This window comes from Castor canadensis, chromosome X, assembly GCF_047511655.1.
Source record: "Castor canadensis chromosome X, mCasCan1.hap1v2, whole genome shotgun sequence".
In the NCBI taxonomy this organism is placed as follows: Eukaryota; Metazoa; Chordata; class Mammalia; order Rodentia; family Castoridae; genus Castor; species Castor canadensis.
Window position 1 is genome coordinate 109532597 of NC_133405.1, and position 25054 is coordinate 109557650.

Genomic DNA, 25054 nt, shown 5'->3' on the forward strand with positions numbered 1-25054 from the left:
CAAATAGCTACAGTTTAAAATTATTAAGATTTGCATGTTCTTTTCTTTCTTACTATTTTAAAATTTCATCAAAAATCTACCAGTAAGTGTCAAATATTTATCTGGCATATGTCTAGTGAGAATAAACCTCCACAAATGTGAACTGCATCATTTTAGTATTTTTCATAGAAGTGTAATGGAACTGCCTTCTTCTTTCATTCTGGTGGTTATATGATCTAGACCTTCCTAAGTTTCAAATGTCATGTACTATAAAAACACAATTGAAAGACTTTGAAAAGTCTTAAAGTCCATAAGTTAACTTTCTTCCTCTAAAATTAGAAAAATCTGTTGTGCACTTTCAGTCAGAGTCTATTTGGTTTCATTTTACAGAAAATATCAATAAAAATCTATTTCTGGTTTAATATGGTACCCAGAGCTACCCATGCTTTAGATACAATAAGTGGACCAATACAGCTCTGTAGATGATCTATTCTAATGGCAAATCTTACCCAATCCTGTGACTTTACCACCAAATCAATGAAAAATATCAAACTTGTGATCCCACCAAGTTCTCTTTCCATTTGTCTGGTAATCATGCAGGACAACTTAAACATAGCAGGAGCCAAATTAATTTATCATGTCCTCTTTCTTGTAATACCTTCTGACCCCCTACTACAAGTCCTAGTCTTTCTCCTTGTTTTGTGTTTCAATGACTGGGATCAAACTCCACTCAGTATCCAAGTAAGAAACCCACTGCCATCCTTGGCCTCTCTGACTGCATCAATTCCAAGTATCTAGTCATTTAGCAAATGCTCCTAATATTTACAAAACTTGCCTCACTGTCAACTTTCTCACTATCACCAGAATGCCCATGTGGGCCACAGCAAAATACACCATACCGGTACCCCAATAGTTTCCAAACTGTACCAAAGTGATGTCTTTAGAATGCACAGCCTATTATGTCTGCCTTATGTTTAAAACCCTTCAAAAGCTCAGTATTAATTTCAGTATTAAAATTCCAAAAGTCCAGATTCATTAATTCAGCTTTTGTACTTGCAAAATTCCTTTTTGTCCAGATCTTATTCAGACTGCTGAATGTTCTCTTGGTCCCATCTGTGTACTTCACTTCCTTGTAAAGTCCAGTTTTTGCAATATTGTGCCTGATCAGTCAGTTTAGAATGACCTCAATGGCCCCCTAGTATCTGATCATCCTTGACAGCTGATTGGGTTCCTCATTCTTTATCATCTTTCCAGACAGTTTGTTCACCCTGGCTTACTTTCAGCCAAAATATTGCTAGGTTGCTTTAACCAGAATCTGCCCCCTACTCATGATGCTTCCTTGTAGTCATTTCCATCTACTGACTCCTACACTGTTTGTTGGCTATGACTTCCCACTTTTGCCATGCTGTATTCAGAATTGAGCTCAATCTCACCCCTCTACTGCAAATTCCATTGCAGTGGTCCCTGTACCTATTATAATGGTCCTGAATAAAAACTGCATTGACTTACTTTAACAAGTGCCACTGAGTAATTTTTCTTCAACAGATGTGAACAACTGAACTTTTCTTAGTTCCCATCCACAACTCAGTCATACTGTTTATTCCTCACAAAATGCATGTTCCAACACAGATGTGTTTCCACACTGAAATCTTTTATCTTGAATAATTTTGCTACCCTATCCCCCAGTAAAAACCCACCTACCAGATCTTTCACACAAATTGTACTACCTTTTCCTCCAACTTATGCCCCAGATTTCTTGCAAATATCCTTCCTCTTAGGCTTAACATCTTTGAGGAAACATATTAAGCTATTTACTCATACACTCCCTGAGTCTAGTACAGTGTCTGGGCCACAACAATTCTTGAATAAATTTATCCAACAAATATTTATTGAGCATATACTAAACATCTCATACTTTATTAAGTTCTGAGTTTACTATTGATGCATAGTTTCTTAATACACAGAGTATTGATTGAGGTGGATGGATTTTGTAAATAAATGAGTGACTAAATGAGTAAAGAAAGCAATGAGACAAGATTGTGTCTACTTTGTCCATAAAGTAGTGCATCTGCAGCTTTTCCATGTTAGATCTATTATTCTTCATCTGTGGCAAAATTATAAATAATGCAGCCTGGAGTTAAGAAAAAAAAAGAAGAAGAAAATATCTTTTTCAAAGCTGTGTCTGGTTGGGAGTCACAAATAACCTGATATGCTCTTCCGGGAATTACCCAAGAAAAGACAAGATGTTGTCCTCTTTACATTAAGAAGGAATATAGGGCAGGTTGATGAGGGAAGAAGAGGAGGAATGGAGGAGTAAGTGAGAATTGTACAGAAGAAGCAACTCTCCAGGATTTGAGTCTGGTCTGGCTGGATGACAACAGTGGATGCTTTAGATTGTCAGAGGATAGCATGAGGGTCTTGGACTTTAGGCCCCAAGTAGAGAACAAGGAAGAAATAAGCATTTTTTATATCAAATTGATGCATGTGGCCAAATTCATGTGATCTTTGAAGAAAATATTTTGCCTGTGAGCCTCAGTTTCCTGATCTCTAAACTGGGGATTGCTGGTTGTGGAGATAAAATAAGATCAAAATTTAAAAAAATAGTGTCAGAGTCTTACATATACTACTCACTGTTTGGCTTTCAATTTTGTCACTTACTTTGAGTGACTAATTCCTCTTCCTATTTAACTCTTTCCTCCAACCTTCCACTCTTACAGCTCACTTGTATGTGGTTGCAAAGGGTGAAGACAGCAAAAATCTACACTGGTCCTAGTAGACAAGATTTGTAGTGCCACCTTTGGAAATCTAGGGAATGATTCTTAGGCTGAAACCAGGACTTGTGTATGCATTAAGTAGATAGTGTGTGAAGGTATAATTATGATACAATAATCCACCTACAAATGAAATTTCCCTTGAGGTAAATTAGAGAATCTCATCAAAACCTGGTCTTGCCTATAGTTTTCTGAGTCCTGGTGAATATCACTCCAGAATGACTTTATTGCAAGAATCTACCTGTATTAGAGTTAGAGAATAACATTTTCATTAGCATCTATACTTTGGTTCTTCCATTTAGTACTAGAATATTCCATAGCATCCATTCTAGATGCTATTCCTCAGATTCTCTTGCAACTATTAGTGGTTGATATGACTAAATTCTGCCCAATGGAATATGAAATGGCAACAATGTATTTCCAGGTGACATACACAAAATGTATCTTCTTACTCTCTACTACACTTTCATCTGCTCTCTTTTGTTTCAAAAAATTGGACCCGTAGTTGAAAGGCTAGTATTGAAGATAGAAGGGATATACCCCAGCTCTGAAACATTTACTTCTCAATAGTTTGATACAGAAGGGAAAAAAACTAGCATATTTAAGTCATTTTGTTTTTATTGCAGCATGGGATATACTTGAACTAATATGCTATTGATGAGAATAAAAAAAAAGAACAGCAAACAAGAGTGGAAGTGTTACCTTGTACATCTGAAGGAACACATCTGTCCATGCCCATTTGCTCCAGCCTTCAAACTTATTCATATCTATGACAACAGAACACTTTTCCTTAGGTGTACAGGAACTCAGAGGTGTAGTATTAGAGGATGACTTTAAGAAATAAAGTATTAAAACACAAATTAAAATGCTAGGCAAATATATGTCTAAAATTTTGACTATATTTGTATGCCTATTTTATACATTCATCAAAAAAAACCTCTAGTTTTCCAGATGAAATAGTAGGAACTATCAATACAGTTGACTTTACAAAGTGTGTAGTCCCTTATTTAAGTTATAGATTCATTCAATCCATAAATATATTAGATCACTCTACAGTAGATGGAGAAGAACAAAATGCAACGCTCTCTGAACCCTGAACCCAAGTAGAGCCACAATCTTTGGACTGGCCCACAGAAACTCAGCCCAGGGCTGAAGAACAGGCACCTGGCTCTCTTTCTTATGTCAAGTAAGTGTAGTGACAGGTCCACAACTAAAGTCCATTTACTTACTGTATATGTTGAGAAACATATATTTTTGGCTTAATTTCTCTATTCTCCATTAAAACTAAGCAAACTAAGGGAAGTGGTAAGTGGTAAGTGGCAGTGAAATCAAAATAGAATTTTCTTTGGAAGATATATAGTCTTAAATTTTATTTTAAGAACAAAATTTACATAGGCCCACACAATTCTTCATTTTAAAATTCTTCACCTAGATCAATTACTTATATACTTAAGAAAGCCATGTAATCTTTTTTTTTGCATAGGAATACCAGAGATTTTTATATAAGTGCACATACAGAAAAAATATATTGGTTGATCAAAGAGACTTAAGCCTTAAGATTTTTCAAATATAAAATCAAGGAATCTTAAATGGAAGCTTGTAAGAAAGACCACATATAAATAAGTCCAATAATAATTATGGAGATTGTTTCTAAAAATTATATTATCTTACTGTAATTTCAAGCCACTTCTTATAATCTTCTGGTTCAAGTAAAAATTCTGGGTGTATGTGTGAAATACATCCTCCTTGAGAACTAAAATTAAAAAGAAAAATACAAATTATGGTAGTATAATACAAATTTCACTGAATTTCAACTTAACTATCTTAATAATACTAAATGTTTACATTTACTGAATTTTAATTTTCAAATTTAAAATTTATATAATTAAATAAAAAATTCAAATTCATTAAGGGAAGTGAAATTGCATATGATGTTACAATCAAAGAATTTGATTCATGAGAAAGAACTTATTAAGTATCTATAATAACATTCACTGAACTTTATATTCTAACTGTATATAGAGAGTTAGAACATGGTCCTTGAAGTCAGTGCAGTGACCATTTTGCTGTAGTTATAACAAACTTGAAAATAGTCTTGAAAAAGTTTGCATACAACAAAAGCATCTAATAATAATTTTATCCAAACTCTTCGTATGGGTGTCCATTACCACCAAAGCCACTCTGCAAAAGTCCAGTACTATTTTGTCACAAGTGTTTTCTAACAAAGATATGGGTGTTTTGATCTAACTCATTTAGTGAACACAGAACACCACTCAGCAATAAAGCACTTAACAGAGAAAAATCCTGCATCTAGTATTTAACTCTGGAGGCACCTTCAGGAGTTTACAGTCCTCGGATTACTGATTTTTGAGAATTTTTATCATCATGTACATTACTCCCATTAATTACCATTATATTCAAATTACTGTTGTTCTACATAAAGTCATATTTTAATGTAATGCTGCTCCTCCGCAGGAATGGCACAAACTAAAGTCCATGTAAGAATGCAATTAGGTGAAAATAAGTTGAGTTTCTACGGAGTGAAACAAAGACAGACAATTCAGAGGCATATAAAGAAATTGGAATAATTTCTTGTAACAAAAGTCAAGACAGGATTTGAGGAGGAAGTAAGGACTTCTATCAAATCCAACTGAGAGCCTAAAGAAAACTGGAAACCAAGAAATGGGAGCTTCTGAAGAAGAAGAATGTTACTATGTATTTGAGAATGTTACTATGAATTTGAGCAGAGAGTTGAGTTGGGTGAAAGCTGGGGAGGGATCAGGAACGTGCCTTTTCATTTGAAAGGCTGATGTTGTGATTATCGATGCTTGTTGTTTTAATTTTGAATCTATCTCAAGGCCTAATTTCATCAGTACATGACACAGTATTTGCATTTATTTCTTATTCAATAGATTGTATGATTATTTTGTAGTGTTATATAGAATTGCCTTTGACAATTGATTTGGTTATACTTTTAAATATTAATATTTCTTTTTGAATATTTCTTCTAAGTTTACAGTGAGTAGTTCAAAATAAAATGTGTTAGAATAAGTTATTCAATTCTAAACTTAATCTTTGAAAATTACTTTTAAAAATCTTAAATTAGTCTCTAAAAATTAATTTCTCATTTACAGCACAAAATAGATAACTCACTTAATACAAATGTCCTCCACCACCGTGTCATCAAATTTAACTAGAGAATCATTTATGACTATTTTGAATTTTAATACATTTATTTCTGTGATGAAACATATGCACATATCTTGGATTAATGACCCAATTTTATTAACCATACTGCCACTTTCTAAATGTTAAGTAATTTTATCACAGTCAACATATCCTGATAGGCATGCATTTGCTGATAAAGAGCAAATAAATCTGAATGGGTTGGTTTTAGTGCCAAATCATTCTTCCGTACTTGCAGTCTCACATCATAAAATGTCAAAACAGAAATGACCCATGTTAATGTCAACACTACCGGGAACTATGTCAATAAGAATGCAATAAAAATAACAGAAAAATCTCAAGTACCATAGCACTTAATGAAGCTATTACAAAATTGTTTAATTTCTATAATGCAGATACAATCAGGATTTATATACTTATTCAGGCCTTCTTTTGCTCCCAATTAATATTACATTAGATTATATGCACATAACAGTCCTTCTGAAATAAACGTATCTGAATTTTGACATATTAGGGGTTTATTTTGTTAAAAATATTTAAGGGTCAAAAGTACGAAATGGTAAATTAAAAGTCAGGTTGTTTCTGTTTCAAAGTTATAAAAATTGCAATAAAGTTTCTATTCCATCTAATAAATACAAATTATAACATAAATATTGGATTTGTGACATTCTTTTATGTAAACAAGATGCTCATTTCTGATAAAATACATTTTTAAAATACCCTAGTGACAATAATATCACAAATGTCATTTTCAGTATGCTGCTAATGCTTATCATATTGGAATAATTTTAAGAAAGCACATTAGCATGTAAAAGTCTTACACTATACTGTACTGTATTTACATTAACAACAATAATAATAATGATCTACCATATGTCATTAATGAACATCTTACTATTTCTAATTCTGTCATCAACCAAATAAGTTTGGGCATTATCACTGTCAACTTCATAGATATTGACCTTGGAGCTAAAACAGGTGATGTTACTTGCAGTCACAGAAACACAAATGAGCTAGAATCTAAGCCTCCATCTACTTGATTAAAATCATGTTCAAGCTGGGCGCCAGTGGCTTACACTGTAATCCTAGCTACTTAGGAGGCAGAGATCAGGAGGATCAGAGTTCGAAGCCACCCCAGGCAAACAGTTCATGAGATCCCATTTCAAAAATGTCCTTCACCAAAAAGGGCTGGTGGTGTTACTCAAAGTAAAGGCTCTAAGTTCAAGCCCCAGTACTGCAAAAAAAAAAAAATCATGTTCATTTATTCCAGTTCAGTGCAACTTTTTAGGATCACCTCGCTACTTTTAAATATTTTCATTCGTAGATGCAGATTCATTACACAGTATACCATAATAATTATACATAAAGAAGAAGGGCATAAAGTTTTTAAAGATGATAGAAGTAAAAACCAAAAATGAAATTAAATCTACCCATAAGATGTGAGGTACTTTTTCTAAATATGTTTATTTTTGGTGAATGATCAATTTGTTTTAAAACTCAATGGAATTAAAAAAATAAGTTACTATAATTTTATATTCATATTGTATCTTATTTTACAATGTAAGGTACATGATGTTTGTAGTATACTTTTAGAATATGAAAATTATAAATAAAATTCATATTTTTCAAGTGAAATTAATCACATCATAAAAATGTTTATTGATCACAAGTGAAAGGTATATTAGTCATCATGTTGGTATGCTGTAGGAACATAATACAGGTTAGCTGGCTTAAGCAATAGAAATGTATTTTTCTTATAGATGGCTACCATCTCACTGTGCCTTCACCTAACAGGAAATTAGAGAAGGAGAGATAAAGGGAGAGGAGGGAAGAGAAACATCTTTTTTCTCTTCTAAGGACACTAGTCCTATCATACTTATGATTTCATTGAACCTTATTAAAACCTCCTTAAAGACTTCAAGGAGTTAAGGTTTCAACATATGAATTTGGAGTGAGACACAATTTAGTCCATAAAAGCACAGATGACAAGAAACATTAAACAGATTACTGGAAATATATCCATGTAAAATTTACTATAAAATATTATGTCCAATTATATAATATGTTTATAATACAACACATACAGCATTGTTGTGGTCTGAATTAGGTCTTTCCTCTAAATTCATATGTTGAAACTCTAAATCCTAATACTTCCCACAGTGACTGTATTTGGGCTTAAAGGTCTTCAAAGGAGTGTCTAATGTAAACTGAAATTATCAGACTAGGCCCTAATCAAATTTGGCTAATGTTCTTACAACAAGATGAAATTTGAACACACAGACAGACAGCAAGGGCATGTGTACACCAAGGAAAGAACATGTGAGGACACAGTAAGAAGCCATCTGCAAGCCAAAGATTGTGGTCTCTGAAGAAACCAAACCTGCTGATAACTTGATGTTGGAATTCTATCCTCAAAAACTGTGAAAAAATAAATTTCTAGTCTTTAAGATACCCAGTCTTCCCTAGAAAACTAATACAGGCATGATGAAATATAGTTCTTTTTGAGAGTTCATAATTTAATATTATAAATAAAGTTTAGTGTTTAAAATTCATAATACATGCTCCACCTTTCTCTAATTTGACCATCTCACATTGGTTACACACACTCTCACACAGAATGTGAATCCTTTACCTGAGCTACTTTTACCCCAAATTTTTATATTTCACATTTTCCTCAAAAGCTTTATATGACCATGCTGACACCCAATTTCAAAGTTTTATTCCTTATGCCACATAAACTGACACACTCAGAAAGCAAATGTCTGTGGAAGAAAATGTTAAGAAGTAAGTATTTAGTGGACATTGACCTCATTCTGTACTATCAATGACCCTGGGTGTTAAAGATACCAGATGAATATGATGTGATTCTTACTCTCAAGATACTCACAAATTCACAGATTCAATGATAAGGTAGTGGATCTGGCAATGATTTTTGTGATATAATCTTTCCCATTCTTCTACTTAGATTGGATATAAAAAGAAAATGAAAACTTTCTTCTTTATGCATCTTTGGGTCTTTTTGTGTCTTATGACCCCAACAATCTATTTAAGATAGTTATGATCTTGGGAATAAATACTCAACATTTCAGCTCCCTCTCTCCACACCTCTAATGCAAGAAGGTATCTGGGAAAACATTCATTGTCCAATAAATAAAGCTACAGCTTCAGGCTTCCTTACATTCACAATACCTTCTAAAGCTATGCATCTATTTCTGTATTTTCAATTTGTTATCATTTTCTAAGGGAGGATTGCCAAAATACATAATGCTCTAGGATCTGAATTAGCCATTTATTTGTGTTTACATGAGACAGGCACACTTGTAACTATCTGTATATACAGGTCTGTGACTGCTTTTCTAGATTCCTAATGTCTTTGACAATGTCTCATTTGTGCCTACAACCTTTTGAGAAATGAAAACGTGTTGCTGATATATGAGATGGGGATGTTGTGTCTCTTTTCTTAGTCTTATCAAAATCAAGAGGTCCCCTAAAAATGATTCAGCCACTCCCCAGTCAAAAAATATTTGTCATTCATATTGTGGATTCAGGGCCAGCTGTATGCCACTCCTGCTTGTTTGGTGGGTTTATCTTAATGTTCCAATATTACATCCTCCATGACAGGCTGTCTGGGTCTTGACTCAGTCACTTTCAGTGACTTAGAAACTTCTAGCTTCACTATAAGCCATAAGGTAATTAAGCCAATTTTGACAATTATGATATTGAGAGCCTGACAAGTGAAATAAACATTTTATTTAGTACTATGCCCAACTTTCAATACATAGTACTGCTAGGAACTCAAAAATTTAATTTGTAAATAAAAAAAACCCTGAATGTCAAGTATTTCACTTCTATTCCTTCTCTGAGTCCTCTTCTTACCTTTCATTCTCACTCCTAGTAAGACAGATGTATACCTCTGGCCAACAATGGGGCAGATTCCTTACATTTAATAAATGCTATTTTAGTGAGAAAGGAGAATGAAGATATAGTAAGAATAGTGCCTGTAGATGCAGGGAATTTTATTGACCAAGGATGCTGAAATGCAGGCAAAAGAAACAATATAAATTCAGCAGCCCTCCCTTCAGACTTTTAATAAACATAGCTTTTCCATCTCTTGGCCACCTACCAATTAATCTCTGTAGAGTAACACAGGACTATGATCACAACTATTTTTCTTATAGTTTATTATAAATCAATTGTGAAACTTTTCATCTGCTTTTTACTTTAACATTTAATATTTTAACTATGGAAAGTAAAAGTTCACAGAGGATGAGATGATACTGACAGTAATCTGAGCAATAAAGCTTATTGTTTTTTCCCTTTTACTGCTTAGTGGATTTATAAAATAAATGTGCCTTACATCAGAATTTTCAAAATAAAGTCATAGACCAGGACTTTCGGTACCACTTTGAGACTTGTTATAATTACAAATTAGCATAATAAACTCTGATCAAGGCAGCGGGTTGTTTAAAAAAGCACCCCCCAGGGGAGTTTTGGATGCATGATAAAGCTTGAAAATGACTGCCACAAATTATAAATACAAAAAGAACATGGAATTCTTATTTTCTGTTAAACAGCATATATTTTCCATGCTGTATGTTATAGGGTACGTAAAATAGATATCTGATAAAAAGACAAATAATTCCAAAGTTGATCTATGTATCCATCCATTCACCCATCAATTCATCCATCCATTTATCTATCTATCCAAGTCATAGTTACATGCTTAAATTAACACATTTCTTACGTAAGAAAGTCCAGAAGTGAGGAATGTTGCAAATGAAGTTGAAGCACTCTTTCAGTGTCATCCACAGGTAAAGATTGGCTTGCACTAATTCCAGGTGGCATTTTCCCACTCAAGTGGAGCAGCACATCATAAATGGTCTTATTATATTTGGAAAAATCACTCTGTCTAGAATATTTCTTGGGTGATGAAGTTGATGAATAGAACTGTATTTTTTGCACATCCCTATGGGGAAAATACTTTAAATTAAAAAACAGTCTTGAAATTTTACATTGTGGGAAAAAACATGCTCAATGACTAAATAAAATAATATTAAAATCAACCAAGAAAAATAATTCCAAACTATATATCGCTTGGCTATTCATCAGTCTAAATTTGATTTTTAAGTATTCACAGAGATTTCTAGTATTTCATTCAAACATACAACATTGTTTAGTTTTGTGACAGTTAAGTTAGAAGGATTAGATTGTGAATAGATTAGATCTATGAAAGAGAATGGGGGTTGACTCCCGAACTTGTCATCTACTAACTGTGAGTATGACAAGTTACTAAACCTTGCTAAGCACAATTTTGTATGCTATAAATTAGAGGTCATTTCTATAATAAAGGAGGTTAGAAAAGATTGAAGATTGAAATCTAATTTTATAATAATTGTATTAGATTTACATGAATCACAAGCTAAAATTAAGAAAAATATTGAAATAAGAATGAGCTAAAGATAGGGTAGGTATAAAAAAGACATGGGAAACAGAAAGATTTATGTAAAACAAACAAAAATGCTATATAAAGATTACCTAGATAAAACAAAGTATTTAGGGTACAAAGCATCACCAAGATTACAAAAAATTCATAGGAATAAAAGTTACAATTTTATGAAGATGTTACAATTGTACAGTTGAAGGCACTTATATAACACCTCAAAAATGTATAAAATGAAATTGCATGTTTACAAAATACTCAAATATACAAATGTAAGTCAAAATTTTAACTAATTCACCTTACTAATTGGTAAGCAATGTCAAAATCAGCAAACTTTGTTTAATGTAATTACATGGAAAATACACAATTTTTCAAGTTGGATGTTCATAAAAACTAATTAAATGTTGGCCCCAAATCAAAATGTTGAAAATTTTCCAAGGGGATGGTCTGTGACCTTAATGAAATTACACTGAATATCAACAATGAAATCACTTCCTGTATGTGACCAGGTTGGGTTTTTTTTGTATTGTTTTGTTTTGTTTTTTGGTGTGACTAGGATTTGAACTCAGGACTTTGTGCAAGCAAAGCAGGTGCTCTAATGCTTGAGCCATACCTGCAGTACATTTTGCTCAGGTCACTTTAGAAATGGGGTCTTGCAAACAATTTTCCCAGGATGGCCTGGAACAGCGAACCTCTGAACTCCCAATCTCAGTCTCCCAAGTAGCTATGATACAGGTGTGAGCCACAGACACCCAGCCACAATAAAATTATTAAAACTAAAATAAACTGTAATTTCAAGACAGTTTTCTTTGTGCGATAGCTTTAGTAGTGTTGCCAGGTTTACAAGAGACTTGCAGAGTGTCAGGAATGTGATGCCTGTGCAGGGATTTGCTTTATAAGTGAGTTCAGTGGTATACTTGGTTTATGGGTCTGTAGTCATGTGTGTTTTGTTTTGTGATGTAGCAAATGAGAATTAACTAAAATTCACAAATTAAAATTAGTGTCCAGCAGGTTTTTAGAGTAAAAGGTAATGTTAATCATTTAATTTAATTTCCCATTAAGAGAATTAACTATGATATAAAAACTATACAATCTTTTCTTTAATGTCTACATGCATGCATATCCCACCAATGTACTGATCATTAAGTAAAAACTTGATAATTTAACCTTATTCCTTCTCCTCTTGTTTAAGTATTAAGATATTAAATTATTTCAAGTTTTTTTAATTATGTGAATTCATCTATGTTGAAGATAGAAAATATACTCATGTAAAAAGCTGAATGTATTTACTACATGTCATTCCATGAAAAGAAATCATCACCCACCATTTACCACTATCATCAGAAAGTCAGCAGTAAAACAGTTAAGAAGAAACTATTTTGAAAATAAAATTACAAAATGTTTCATTATTCACATAATAATGTGCAGAGATAAAAAAATTCAAGGACATCAATGTAAATGAGTTATTTCAACCACTTTCATTTAAACACTTAGTTTTAATCTAAACATAAATTTCTGCTATTTTGTTGGTGGTGGTCACTGTTGGCAATGTGAATGGGCAGCGTGCCCAGAAATGAAAGTGACATTTTATTTTACTATTATTAAATTTGAGCTTTCCAGGAGCTCAAAGTTGCAAAGAGAAAAGCATCTCTCTCTCTGTCTCTCTGTCTCTCTCTCTCTCTCTCTCTTTCACACACACACACACTCATACTCATACTCATATTCATAGACACACACAAGTAAAGTTCACAAAATACAAAAGAGTTAAAATAAATTTTATAAAGCTAGGGAAAATCTTGTATGGAAAGCTGAAATATAAGTAATGAAATATAATTTGAATAAGCATGCAATAAATGTTAAAAACTGACTTAGCTGGCAAATAAAATTGGCAAAAATACTCATAAATATAGAAATACATAGCATACTCCTAATTAAATTTATGAAAAATAGCTAACATTTATTGAGCACTTACTAGATTCTAAATTCTGTTTTAGTAAGATTAAAGATTAAAAGCTATTACATCTTTTACATACTACACCATTCCTATGAGGTTGGTATTATCATCACCATTTGGCCGATGAGGAAATGCAAATAAAGAACATATTTTCATCATTTTGAAGCTCTTGTGAATGATGAAACATTTCACTTATAAATTTGATTTTCTACAAGATTCTATATACTTACACTTCTCTGGGATGAAATGAATGGAACCTTTCCCTCTTAAGTTTCTTGACAGACATTCTAGGATGTGGTATGGGAGTGTGGCAGCTACAGGGAGATACATGTTAAAGTGGAATTCTAGAATAGCACCATTACAATTACAATTACTTTCCTCAGATAAAATGGGATTTCCAGCATGATTAAATGATCTATTATCAATTACTTAGAGTTCTTCCCAGGTGTGTTTGGACAAAATGTTAATTCCCATAACTCAAAACTGAAGTGGAATAAAATGCTTAAGTATGTTTTATCTGATGATTTCTAAAACACAAGTTAGGTTTTATTATCTTTTTTCAATGGCTATTTCCATCTTTGGGTGATTTGGGAAAGGGCTATAAAAATAATATCTAAGGGCCTCTAGAACTTGAATACAAACTAAGACTTAAATAATAATAAGAACTCCTTCAAATATTTTTTTTAAATTTTGTTCCCTTAAAAAAAAATTTTTGGTGGCATTAGAGGGGTGAACTCAAGGCCTTGTGCTTGTTGGGAAGGCATGTTACCATTTAAGCCACACCCCCAGACCTTTTTGTTTTAGTTATATTTGGGATAGAATCTCTCTTTATTCCCCAGGTTGGCCTGAACTGCAACCTGTCTATTTATGCTTCCCAACCAGCTGGGTTGACATGTGCATGCCACCACACCCACCCCAACTATTTGTTGAGTTGGGGTTTCACTAACATTTTGCTTAGGCTGGCCTCAAATCACAATCGTCCCCATCTTCACCTTCTGACTAGCTAAGATTAGAGTTGTGAGCCATTGTTCCAGTCTGGTTTTTTTTGTTGTTCTACCTGAATTATCTTGCAAATCAACAAATGATCTGGCCCTGTTGCTCTTGCTCCTATGAATTGGTACTAATGGAGAGTAAAATTACTTGAGATGCTTAAAAAGCAGTGTTTCTATTTTTTCCTTCACAGTACTGGGATTTAAACTCAGGGCCTCAGGCTTGCTAGGCAGGCATGCTACCATTTGAACCACATCTCCATCCCTTTTGCTTTAATTTTTAGATAGTGTCTCATGTTTTTGCCTGGAGCTGGCCTCAGACAGTGATCCCCCTATCAATGGCCACCCACATAGCTGGAATTGCAAGTGCAAACCACCATGCCTGGTTTCTTTCTTGGGTCAGAGTCACTAACTTTTTCCTGAGCTGGCCTTGAACTACAATCCTCCCAATCTCCACCTCCTGAGTATCTGGGATTACAGATGTGAACCACGATGCCCAGCCCCTAAAAAAGCAACATTTTTGACAACATCTCCTCAGGTTCAAGAGAGCAGATGTGCAAACATGTCAAAAATATTTCAATAATGTTAGAAAGAAAATAAAAAATTCGTACCCATACCATAAGGATGGATTTCATTTTTCCAGATAACAAATCACATAATGGATATTTCTCCAGCTAGGATTATTCTATGTAAGGCCAGCCAATTCCTTTTTCCTTATTAACATACAAGCCACTAGAATTTATAGCTTTTCCAAGAATTTAAGCTTCAGTTTGTCTGAAATTCTAAATTTAGCCTATAAACCATAAGGATTACAGAACTATTTTCAGTTCTGGAGTACTATATTCTTAATGTCTCTGAAATAAAATACCTACTTGCAGGTAATTACAGTGTCCAACCAAAAGACAAATGAAAACATGCCACATGGTGGGAGTTCAGTTCATGTCTTTCAGATGTTAAAACTTCATAAATTTTAATATGATTGTCTGATAACTGATCAGTGGCAGTTAAAAGTATTTGTTTAAAATAATTGCTCTGCGGGGTAGAATGCTTGGATTGAAATCCTGCCTCAGCTATTTAGTGTCTGTATGATCTTGGGATAATTATTCTCTCTCTGCTTCTGATTCAGTTTCTCATCAGTAAAGTGGCAACAATAATAGTACCTACCCTCATAGAGGAGTTATAAAAACCAAGTGATTTAATATTTATAGGTGTATACAATGATGCTTTTTACATAGCAAGAGTACAACATATATATTAATCATTATTAATAAAATATCATTATAGAATTCTTTTAAAGGAAGCTCAGTGGGGCATGGAGCACTAGACAGAAATAATTAAGGTTATAAAGATAAATCTATTAAGATGGGACTACAAGAAAATAACTGAAAGAGTAAAATTATGAAAATATTTGAGGAGGAAAGGTCTGATAATAAACTGAATATATATGCTTATCTTCTCTCCTCAAAATATTCCTGAAATGTCAGAAAGACTGGAGAAAGGGAATGAAGCTACAGCTGAAATTGGGAAATGGACCATTAGTATAACAGAAACTTTGAAGAGTACCTATTACATTGAGAACAGTTGGAATTGAACTGCAGAATCAATCATAATGAAGTACTGTATGGTGATAGGCTACTGGAGAAATAGGAAGTCCCTTTTTTCCTATAAGAACATAAAAGATATTCACAGATACAAAGGAAGAAGTGGCACAAGGTACAGTAATCATGATGACTAACAGAAGTACTATATATGGAAAAGCCAGCCTGATTTTCTATCCAAGGAAATATGTGTAGAGAAAATAGCACTCTTAGCTCCCAGGAAAAACTGGAGATCTTTCAAAATAAGTTCAACTCTTCGATGTCTGATTTAGGGCACTTATAATGAAGGTCTATGCGATATAGTAAATTCTTTACTTTTTCATTGTGTGGGTCTGGCTTCTCCTCTCATACAAACATTGCTATTGCCATGATTTTTCTACTCACTCAAAACATAGAAGACAAAATGTGATTCTTATTATGGATTCAAACTAGGGAAATATTACCAGATAAATGAATAAAGAAAATGTGGCACACAATGGAACATTATTAGCCATAAAGAAGAACAAAATATGTCACTGCAAGAAGATGAGTGGAACTGGAAATCACGATGTTCAGCATTATGTTAATCACCATGTTAAGCAAAAACTCAGAAAGACAAATATCACATTTTGTTCCATCTAGATTTTAAAAACTAACATGAAAATAGAAAAGGAGACTATTTGGGAAGAAGGAGGGGCCAACAAGTAAGGACAGGATGGAGAAGAAAGTATAAGTGGGTGTGGAGAAGGCCAAAGTATACTACATACATGTATTAAAAATATCACAAAGAAACACATTTTTATTTAATTAATATATGTTAATAAAAAGTTAGTTTCAAAATATTAAAAAGGGAATTACGTTATATAAAAAGTACACATGGACAAAAGGGCTTATATTTGCATTTTTTACTCTTCTTAATAGTCTCATATACTGGCTTAGACTAAATTGTTTAATATTTAAGTGTTTGACTTAAAATGATCTCAATAAATAGATTATATTTTAGAATATGATGCAAAGCAAGGACTTCAGAGAAACAGATAAGTGTCACCTTCTTATAGTCTCTGGAATGGAAAGGGAATGAGGTCCTTCAGGCCAGCCAAAGAGACTGAACCATGTCTGAGCTGCATTTACCACCTTCTGAAAGAAGTTATATGCTTTTGTTCCTTCTTCAGGTAAAAAGAATTGTTCATTTTTCTCTTCCTTTTCCAAAGACACAGCTTTTGCTTTCCTTAATATTTCACTTTCATCTGAATTTGAACGTTGAGGTGCTATTTCCATTCCTAAAATTTAAATTAGTGTATAAAAAGTGATTACTTGACAATAAAGTTAAATATTCTATGAGCAATTACTATTTGTATGTATACAAATGAAGTACTTTATCTAAAATATCCTATGCTTTCAACAAAATTCTGAATAAATTTATTATATTTTAAAATAATGAAAATGCTTATTTTCAAATTCTCAAAAATGTTAATAAATTTTATGAATTTAAATAAAGAAAAGTTACATTTTACTCTTGTCACAATGGTATGTGTCTTTATTCCCTCAAACATAACCTTTCACTTTTAACTACATAAGAAAAATCTCTTGACAATCCTTCAGCTTTGTTTATTAGACAAAAGTAAACATCAGCTGAAAGAAGTATACAAAAAATATTGACTACAAATTCTCTCTGTGCCCAAATAAAACATTTCTATATAACAGAATATTTTTGAGTTAGGGAAATTTTCAAGTATATAAAATAATTTTTATTATTTTTACAAATATTTGCATATTTAATGGTGAAACTCTCTAAAACCCTCACACTATTTAACTTAGTTCCAATAAAAGGGAAAATTTTCTATATTATCCACATGCATGGAAATGAATATTTGAAGAGTTCATTGTAATTACTGCCAAGCTCACATATTTATCTGTGCTCATCTCTTTCTAAGACAGGCAACTTTGGATCTAGCTATATAATGAAATGATAAACCCCTAGTCCTGCAGTTCTCAAACTTTGAACTGAGGGTACATGTAATGTCATGACAAATTTCTAGGGGATTCACAGAACATTGTATATTTTAGCTATATATTACTGTGACATTTGTTAGACAGCACATAAAACATTATTCTTAGTTTCCTGAACCAATGCACTTAATAAATGGAACTATATGGTACATATTTTGGTCTAGGGAACCAAAAGAACTTTTGTTATGCATCATTGGAGAGAACTCCTAAAGCAGATATCCTATTTAATACTATGACAAAATCATGGTTTTGTTTATGAATTTCTTACTTGAAAAAGAACCTAAAGTCTTAAGTTAAAAGGTATTAAGCCGATCACATCATGAACTGGAATTGAGAAGCACAATATATATTTGCAACATACCAACAAATAGGTTTCCCCTTGTTAATTCAGCCTCACTATATTTAGATGAAATGGATGTCTTTCTTATTGAAGCTGAAGAGAATAATCTAGAATCCTGGTAGGGAATCATAAAACTGCCTCTAGTCTTCATTGGACTTTCCTTATCTATAAATAGCATATTGAGCCACAGTAAGTCAACCAAACATTTGTGAAATTCACTAACAAATTATTTAACCTGCATTTCAAATTTATCTAAAATAAAAGAAAAATTCTAAACATCTATTATAGACCAAGAAAGTTGGTAAACATGGGAAAATATCATAAAGGGTAATATGGTTTTCTAAATTGAATGAAACTTATTTGATAAGGCAATTGTTAAGGTATAACAAAATTATTTGAGACTGAACAATGTTCATCTTTATCATAAACAAGATTGTATAAAACATTTTAAATGTTTCTACACCAAACAATTGGAATTATCATATATGGTGTTCAAAATAAGATTAAAAAGTCAAAAGGAATTTCTTCCTAATTAATTCTCTGAAATAAAATTACTGCTTGGTTATAAGCCAATAGTCTCTAGCATAGATTTTAATCTCTGTTTCAGTTAGAGTTGCTATATAACTATATATACATTACAGTTTGCAACCATGGAAATCCTAGTCCAACCAAAAGCAGTTCTGATCAAGCATTGTAGGCTTCACCCTATTAGCTGTGCCATTCCATGGAAAGATTATTGAGGTGTTTTCTTTTCTAAGACAGAGTCTCACTATATAGCCCAGGTTGGTCTCAAACTTGTGACCCTTTGCCACAGCCTCCTGATAGCTGGAATTACAACCATGTATCACCAAACTTGGCCTATGGAAAAATTTTATATGTGGAAATTACAAGATGCAACTTTCAGTTCATAAATACCACTATGGCCAAAATATAAAGAATGGTTTTGGGAATAGGAGGAGGGGATATTTGAGGAGGCAAGAGAACAGTTTAGAAACAAGTATTGATTCTGGGAAGACATTATGGAAACTTGAATGTATGTAGTAGCAGTAGATAAGGAGAGAACTGAAAAGACCTGAGACATTTGGAGGCAAAGTGACAGGAATGGTGGACTGGAAGTAGAATGGGAGAGAAAAGACAAGGTGGCACTAGGGTTTCTGGATTGGGTGCCTAATGGATTATAGGTACATCTAGAGTTGTGGTATACAAAAGAAATAAGAAAATTTCAGAAAAAGGAGTTTAATTTGAGTCATGCTTTTTTAGGGGTGCTTGTGGCAACCTAATGAAAAGCATCAAGGTAGTTAAATTCTGAATTCTTGAATCTCTGAGAGGGATTCTGGTTGGAGATATACATTGTGAATTACAATTGAAATTATGAAAGGAAAAATGGAAAAGGATCAAAACTCCAATTGATAAAAAGAAAACAAAAGACAAAAAAAGATTTAAAAGTACAAACAGAGGAAGAGGATGTCATGAAAGATGCTCAGAAGCAGTAGTTAGATAGGTTACAGGAGACCTCTTGCGTCCTCCACAAGCCTGTCCTAGAAACCTAACTGAGGGCGATGGGAGATGTAGAAAAGACAACAGACAGAAGACAAAATGTGCATAAAGCTGGGGCCAGGTAGGCTTGTGTGCTTAGATGGAGACACACCACACCCCCCACATCCAGTGCAATTATTATATACAGTAGCAACATGAGGTGGAGAGGCATTTCTCCAGGGAGGGGGCCATGATGCCATGATCCTTGGGAACAGGAGGAACCTGTGACAGCTTCTCTCCAAAAGTAAACATTAAAAACAACTGTACTGTATCTTGCCCACTTCTGCAGCTGAGGCTGTGCCAATCAAACATGCAATTTTACTGGGCATAACTATACTTGCTCCCTTCTGCGGTTTGGGGCTGTGTCCAACTCAAACACACAGCTTATTCAATGCACCTGTTGGCTCCCCACAGAGACCCAAAGACATGATATGTGAAAGCCCAGAGAGAGATTGAAAAGAGAGAGAGAGAGAGAGAGAGAGAGAATAATCAACATTCTTAGCTGTGCTCAACAGTCAAGTAATGCTCCTTGCTCACTGCTGAAATTTCTTTCCTGTTAAACAGAGCTGAGGTACTCTAATTGCTTACTTTCCTCTGCTATTTTTCTCCTTATTTCTGGAATGTAAAGTGATTTTTCTAACTGATAAATGCAGAAAATATAAATAAATGCCCTGATTCTATCATTTTTGCTCTTTAGAATTATTCTGAGAAGATACAGTCTCCTTTTTCCTCCCGGCATCTTCCTGGAAAATCACCTAAAGCAGCAAAAATGGAGGCAGAAATTGACCAACAGAGTACCTAAGATTATTTGATATAGTGGGGCCCCTGGGTAATGAGATTTAGATAAAGGCATGGCCTAATTTAGGAGACAGCACTGGCTTCTGGTCCTGTGACTAGAATAAAAGAAAAGGTGATTAGTTTCAATATGTGGTTGGTATTTGGAACTTCAGAGCATTACAGCCTGTTTCTTCTGAAAGGTCAGAAAAATATCATTCCCTGAGATTGAGACAGAACAAGATCAAGTAAGTTGACAAATATTTACAGAACATTTACCAAATATTAGATAAACATCTGAAGTGACAAGCATTTGAAGCAAGTAGAAAATATGAGAAAACTGTTTAAAACACAGAAAAGACTTATGATTCAGCACTGAAAACTATGGACTTGACAATCTACACAGATGGGATTTCCTCCCCACACTACAGCCTTCCTCTTCTCTGGGACATCAGTCATTCTCCTCTGAGTTTTGCATTTCTTCTCCCTGTTCTCAAACTTCTTTCTTTTTAAACTAATTTTAGTTGGCAGATAACATTTTGTGTTTTTATTCTGTACAACATGTTGTTTTGGAGTATACATAAATTGCAGAATGGTTAAATCTAGCTAATTAGCAAATACATAACCTCATATACTTGTCAATTTTGTGGTGAGAACACAAAACATCTATTCCATTTACATTTTTCAAGAACACAATATGTCATCACTAAGTATAGTCACCTTGCTGTACAATAGATCTCTTGAAATGTATTCCTCATCTAATTGTAATTGCGTATTCTACATTCTCTCACAATTTCCGTATACCAATTCCTAGCTATTCTGGTGATTACTCTGTCTCAGCTTAATTCATCTTACATCCCAACAATAGCTCCCTTTTAAAAATCACTAACACTCAAGAACCACAGAAGGTTCCCAGTATTATAGAATAAAGGTTTCAATAGCATGGCCATGCACAGCCACCCTCTCCTTTATGTCTCTTATGACATCTGTGTGATTTTGGTACCCAAAAAATCTTGTTTAAGATCATTATTTGCTAATCTCTACACAAACCCACCTCTTCTGTAAAGTCATTCCTACCTCCTAACAGCAGCGTAATATCTGTACCAGACCACATGCACAGCTTTTCAATTAACTTATATATAAAGGTCTTAAATGTTGCAATAATTTATGTACCTTCAACTAAATAGTTAACTTTTAGAATTAATACTGTCATATTCTACTCTCAATGATAAGCATAACTCATAGAAATGATGGATGTTTAATAAATATCTGTATTTATCTATATATGTATTTATTTATTTATTTACTTATTGTACTAGGGATCAAACCCAGGGTTTATACAACTGCTCTATCACTGAGCTATTTTTAATTTAATTCAATCCATTAAATTAAATTTAATCTTAAATTTAACTTTAAATTTAATCTATTTTGAGATGTTGGTCTTGGATAACAAGAACCTATACAATGATAGAGAAAAATCTGCCTTATGTAACTTACCATCCTTTAAAACAACTCCTTGCTTGTCAAGATGAACTGCCAAATATGGATAAATAGTCAGAAGGCAGTTTTCTGCTGTTGCAGTAAGTGGAAGTGAAAACCTAAAAGTAAGAATATTATATTTCAATAAAAATAGAATTTTCAGATGCAGTAAATTCAAAGAAATATTTTTAATTATACCAGATGCCTTTAATGAAAAAAAACACAATTTGGTAACCACCTACTATATCTACCTAAAAGGTTTTTAATTATTTACTTTTAAATCTTTTAACACAGATTATAAATTTCATTGTCAACTGTGCTCCAGAACGGATTGCAACTCTGAAGCTTCAAAAACACAGATTCTGAAAAATTTAGAGCTAATTTCTTCATACTTGCAATTTTTCTAGATTAAATAACATAGTTTATTCAAAGACTCCATTGTGACTATCATGATGGAAACAAAACTTTTAGTTTTTGCTTTAATAATGATTACAATTACAGAAGGAAAAAAAGAAAGGGAGAAAAATACTATTCTAGCAAATGTTATGGATGTTCTGCCCTCATGCCCTTAATCACCTGAGATACCCTGTACTAGTGCTGTGCTCCCATCCTCTACATGGGTATGGTGGAGTGCTTGTGACCTTCTTCACGGAACTACTCTTGGGCCACTGGCTGCTCAAAATTGGAAGAGTCTAAATGCCTATTATATTCTCTGGGGAAGGCCCATAACCAATACCTGTATGGCATAAGAGTTTCAAATCCCAGCTACCTTCCTTCAAATAGAAAAAAAGAAAAAGAAAGAAAGAATACAAAATCTGTCATCATTTTAGTTCCAAAGAACACCACAGGATCAAATTGAGTCTGTGATGTTGACTTTAAATCTCATATTTACTTGAGGTAATTTATATCCTGCTCTGCATCTCCAAGCTTTTGGTTTTTGTAAGAACACTTCCTACATATATTATAAATATATTTTCTTAATATAACATATAATCTTCATTTAAAATCCAGTTTGTGAACAATGAGACAACTATCAAATTAACAAACAAACAAAACTACTATCACTTGAAAGATTTTTAAAATGACAAGAAATTAAGGAAAAATTGTTGAAAACAAATATTTTCCCCAAACAAAATAGGAATAAATATACTGTTTATTCTCTGGTAAAATTAGTTTACTGAAGTTTATACCATTTGATTTTAGATGTTCCTCAAAAGAAAGGATAACTAACATGTACAAAATTTTAAAAACATCAATGTATAACAAATTTATTTAATCACATTCTTCCAGGGAGAACATAATACAGAAGTTCTACAAGGTACAAAATGTAGGAATATAGGGGCTTCATTCATTAATATTAAAATACATTAAAATATAAAATGGACTTGCAGCTGGTAATACATTTTTTTCTTTATATTTTTTCTTTTCTCCATTTATTTTATTGTTTTTACATTTACTTACATGTGTATACATTGTTTTGCCACCTCCCCCCCCTTGCCCAGTAATACATTTTAATAAATATATTTCTAGTACCTTATCAGGGAACAATGGTAATATTTAGGAAATAAACAGAGAATCTTTGTCACTACATGCAGATAAGAACCATTATTGGTAGAGATTTTATCATATAACTACTCAGTATTATAGTAACAGTGAAATCGAAAGGCCTTCTGACATTATGTGTTTCAAATCCATTATGGGGTCTTAAATAGGCACCCGATTTAGAAAGCTTCCACAAAAAGTCAGGATAGATATTTCTAGTAAAAATAAAGCTGATGATATGATTTGGATGTGGATGCAAGCTATGAAAATGGGCTTATATTATTTGTGACAATGTTTCCCATTATTACTGATACTGTGTTTGGTCATTTTGTTATGCTGGTGTCCATTAGATTTCTTCATTTCTTTTTATAGCATCATTTAAAACTATAATTTACACACTATAAAATGCATCTTAAAAGTGTATACATGGCTTATGATACCTTCACAAAATGGCACAACTATCATCACTAATTATAGAATATTTTCATCATCCTTAAATCAAACCTTTCACCAATTAAAAGTCACTCCCTACTTGCCCCTCCCTATAGCCACTGGAAACTATTAATCTGAATTCTGTATCTATGAGTTTGCCTAATCTGGAGATTTCCCTTTTGGAAATTAATAAATAATCTATGGATGAAATTTTGAGACTGTGGGCATCCCTTTCCTTACCAACCTTTCATATTTTGATATTGAATGTCATGACAGCCACATATAATTCATTAAGGTGCAGAAAAGTCTCATCACTCATCTCCCTGGTCATTGGCTGGTGAATAATTAATATACTAATCACATATATCTAATTATTTTTCCATCATTACTGAAGATAAGAAACTCCTATGCTTGACTTTTCCAATTTCTTTAGGGATGAAATGCTGAAGTTTTGTATTAAAGCACTGAGAGAAATGGCCTCATAATTACAATATTTTATCATTTTCCAATAGCATATGAAATACTATGATGGTCTGTCAAAAATATGAGAAACATTATGACACTATTTTATATTTATCATCTTCATAGTTTCGACTCCTATCTATATTATTTCAAGGAAGATCTTGCATTCTAAAAGCAGTACTATTGAGCATGCTTGTAATTCACAGAGAAAGGACAGAGGGAAGAACAAGGGGGAAGCCTCCAGGTTTTGGGAAAATTCTCTATTTTGTCTTAGTTTGGTTATTGGTCTAAACATTTTGCTACAGGCACCTAAAAAATCCACATGCTGTCAAAATTGACACTGACTATGAAGGTATACTGATAACACTACTTAGGATTGATTAATGACATCTATTTCTATTTATACAGTTGAATAAATTGAGAAATAAGAGAAGAAAAGATACTCATTGGTCCATTAAAAATGCATTTCATTGCAAAACCTGCTACCATCAACATCACTATTAAAACAAGTTTTGTATTCATGAAGTTTTAAACAAAGGCTGGCAAATAATGGAATAATTTGGGAGTTTTTTGGGGGTTTAAA

At 33.0% G+C, this 25054-nt stretch overlaps 1 protein-coding gene across 1 annotated transcript in view; it reads right to left on the reverse strand.

Annotated features, from left to right (window-relative positions):
• Cfap47 (cilia and flagella associated protein 47) overlaps positions 1-25054 on the reverse strand; it is a 393644-nt gene that overhangs the window by 251758 nt on the left and 116832 nt on the right. The window contains exons 27-32 of the mRNA XM_074062282.1: positions 22054-22154; positions 18268-18411; positions 16945-17176; positions 10681-10902; positions 4422-4503; positions 3453-3581 (exon numbers count right to left, since the gene is read on the reverse strand). Of these exons, the coding sequence (XP_073918383.1) occupies positions 3453-3581; positions 4422-4503; positions 10681-10902; positions 16945-17176; positions 18268-18411; positions 22054-22154 (910 nt within the window). The remainder of the gene's footprint in view (positions 1-3452; positions 3582-4421; positions 4504-10680; positions 10903-16944; positions 17177-18267; positions 18412-22053; positions 22155-25054) is intronic.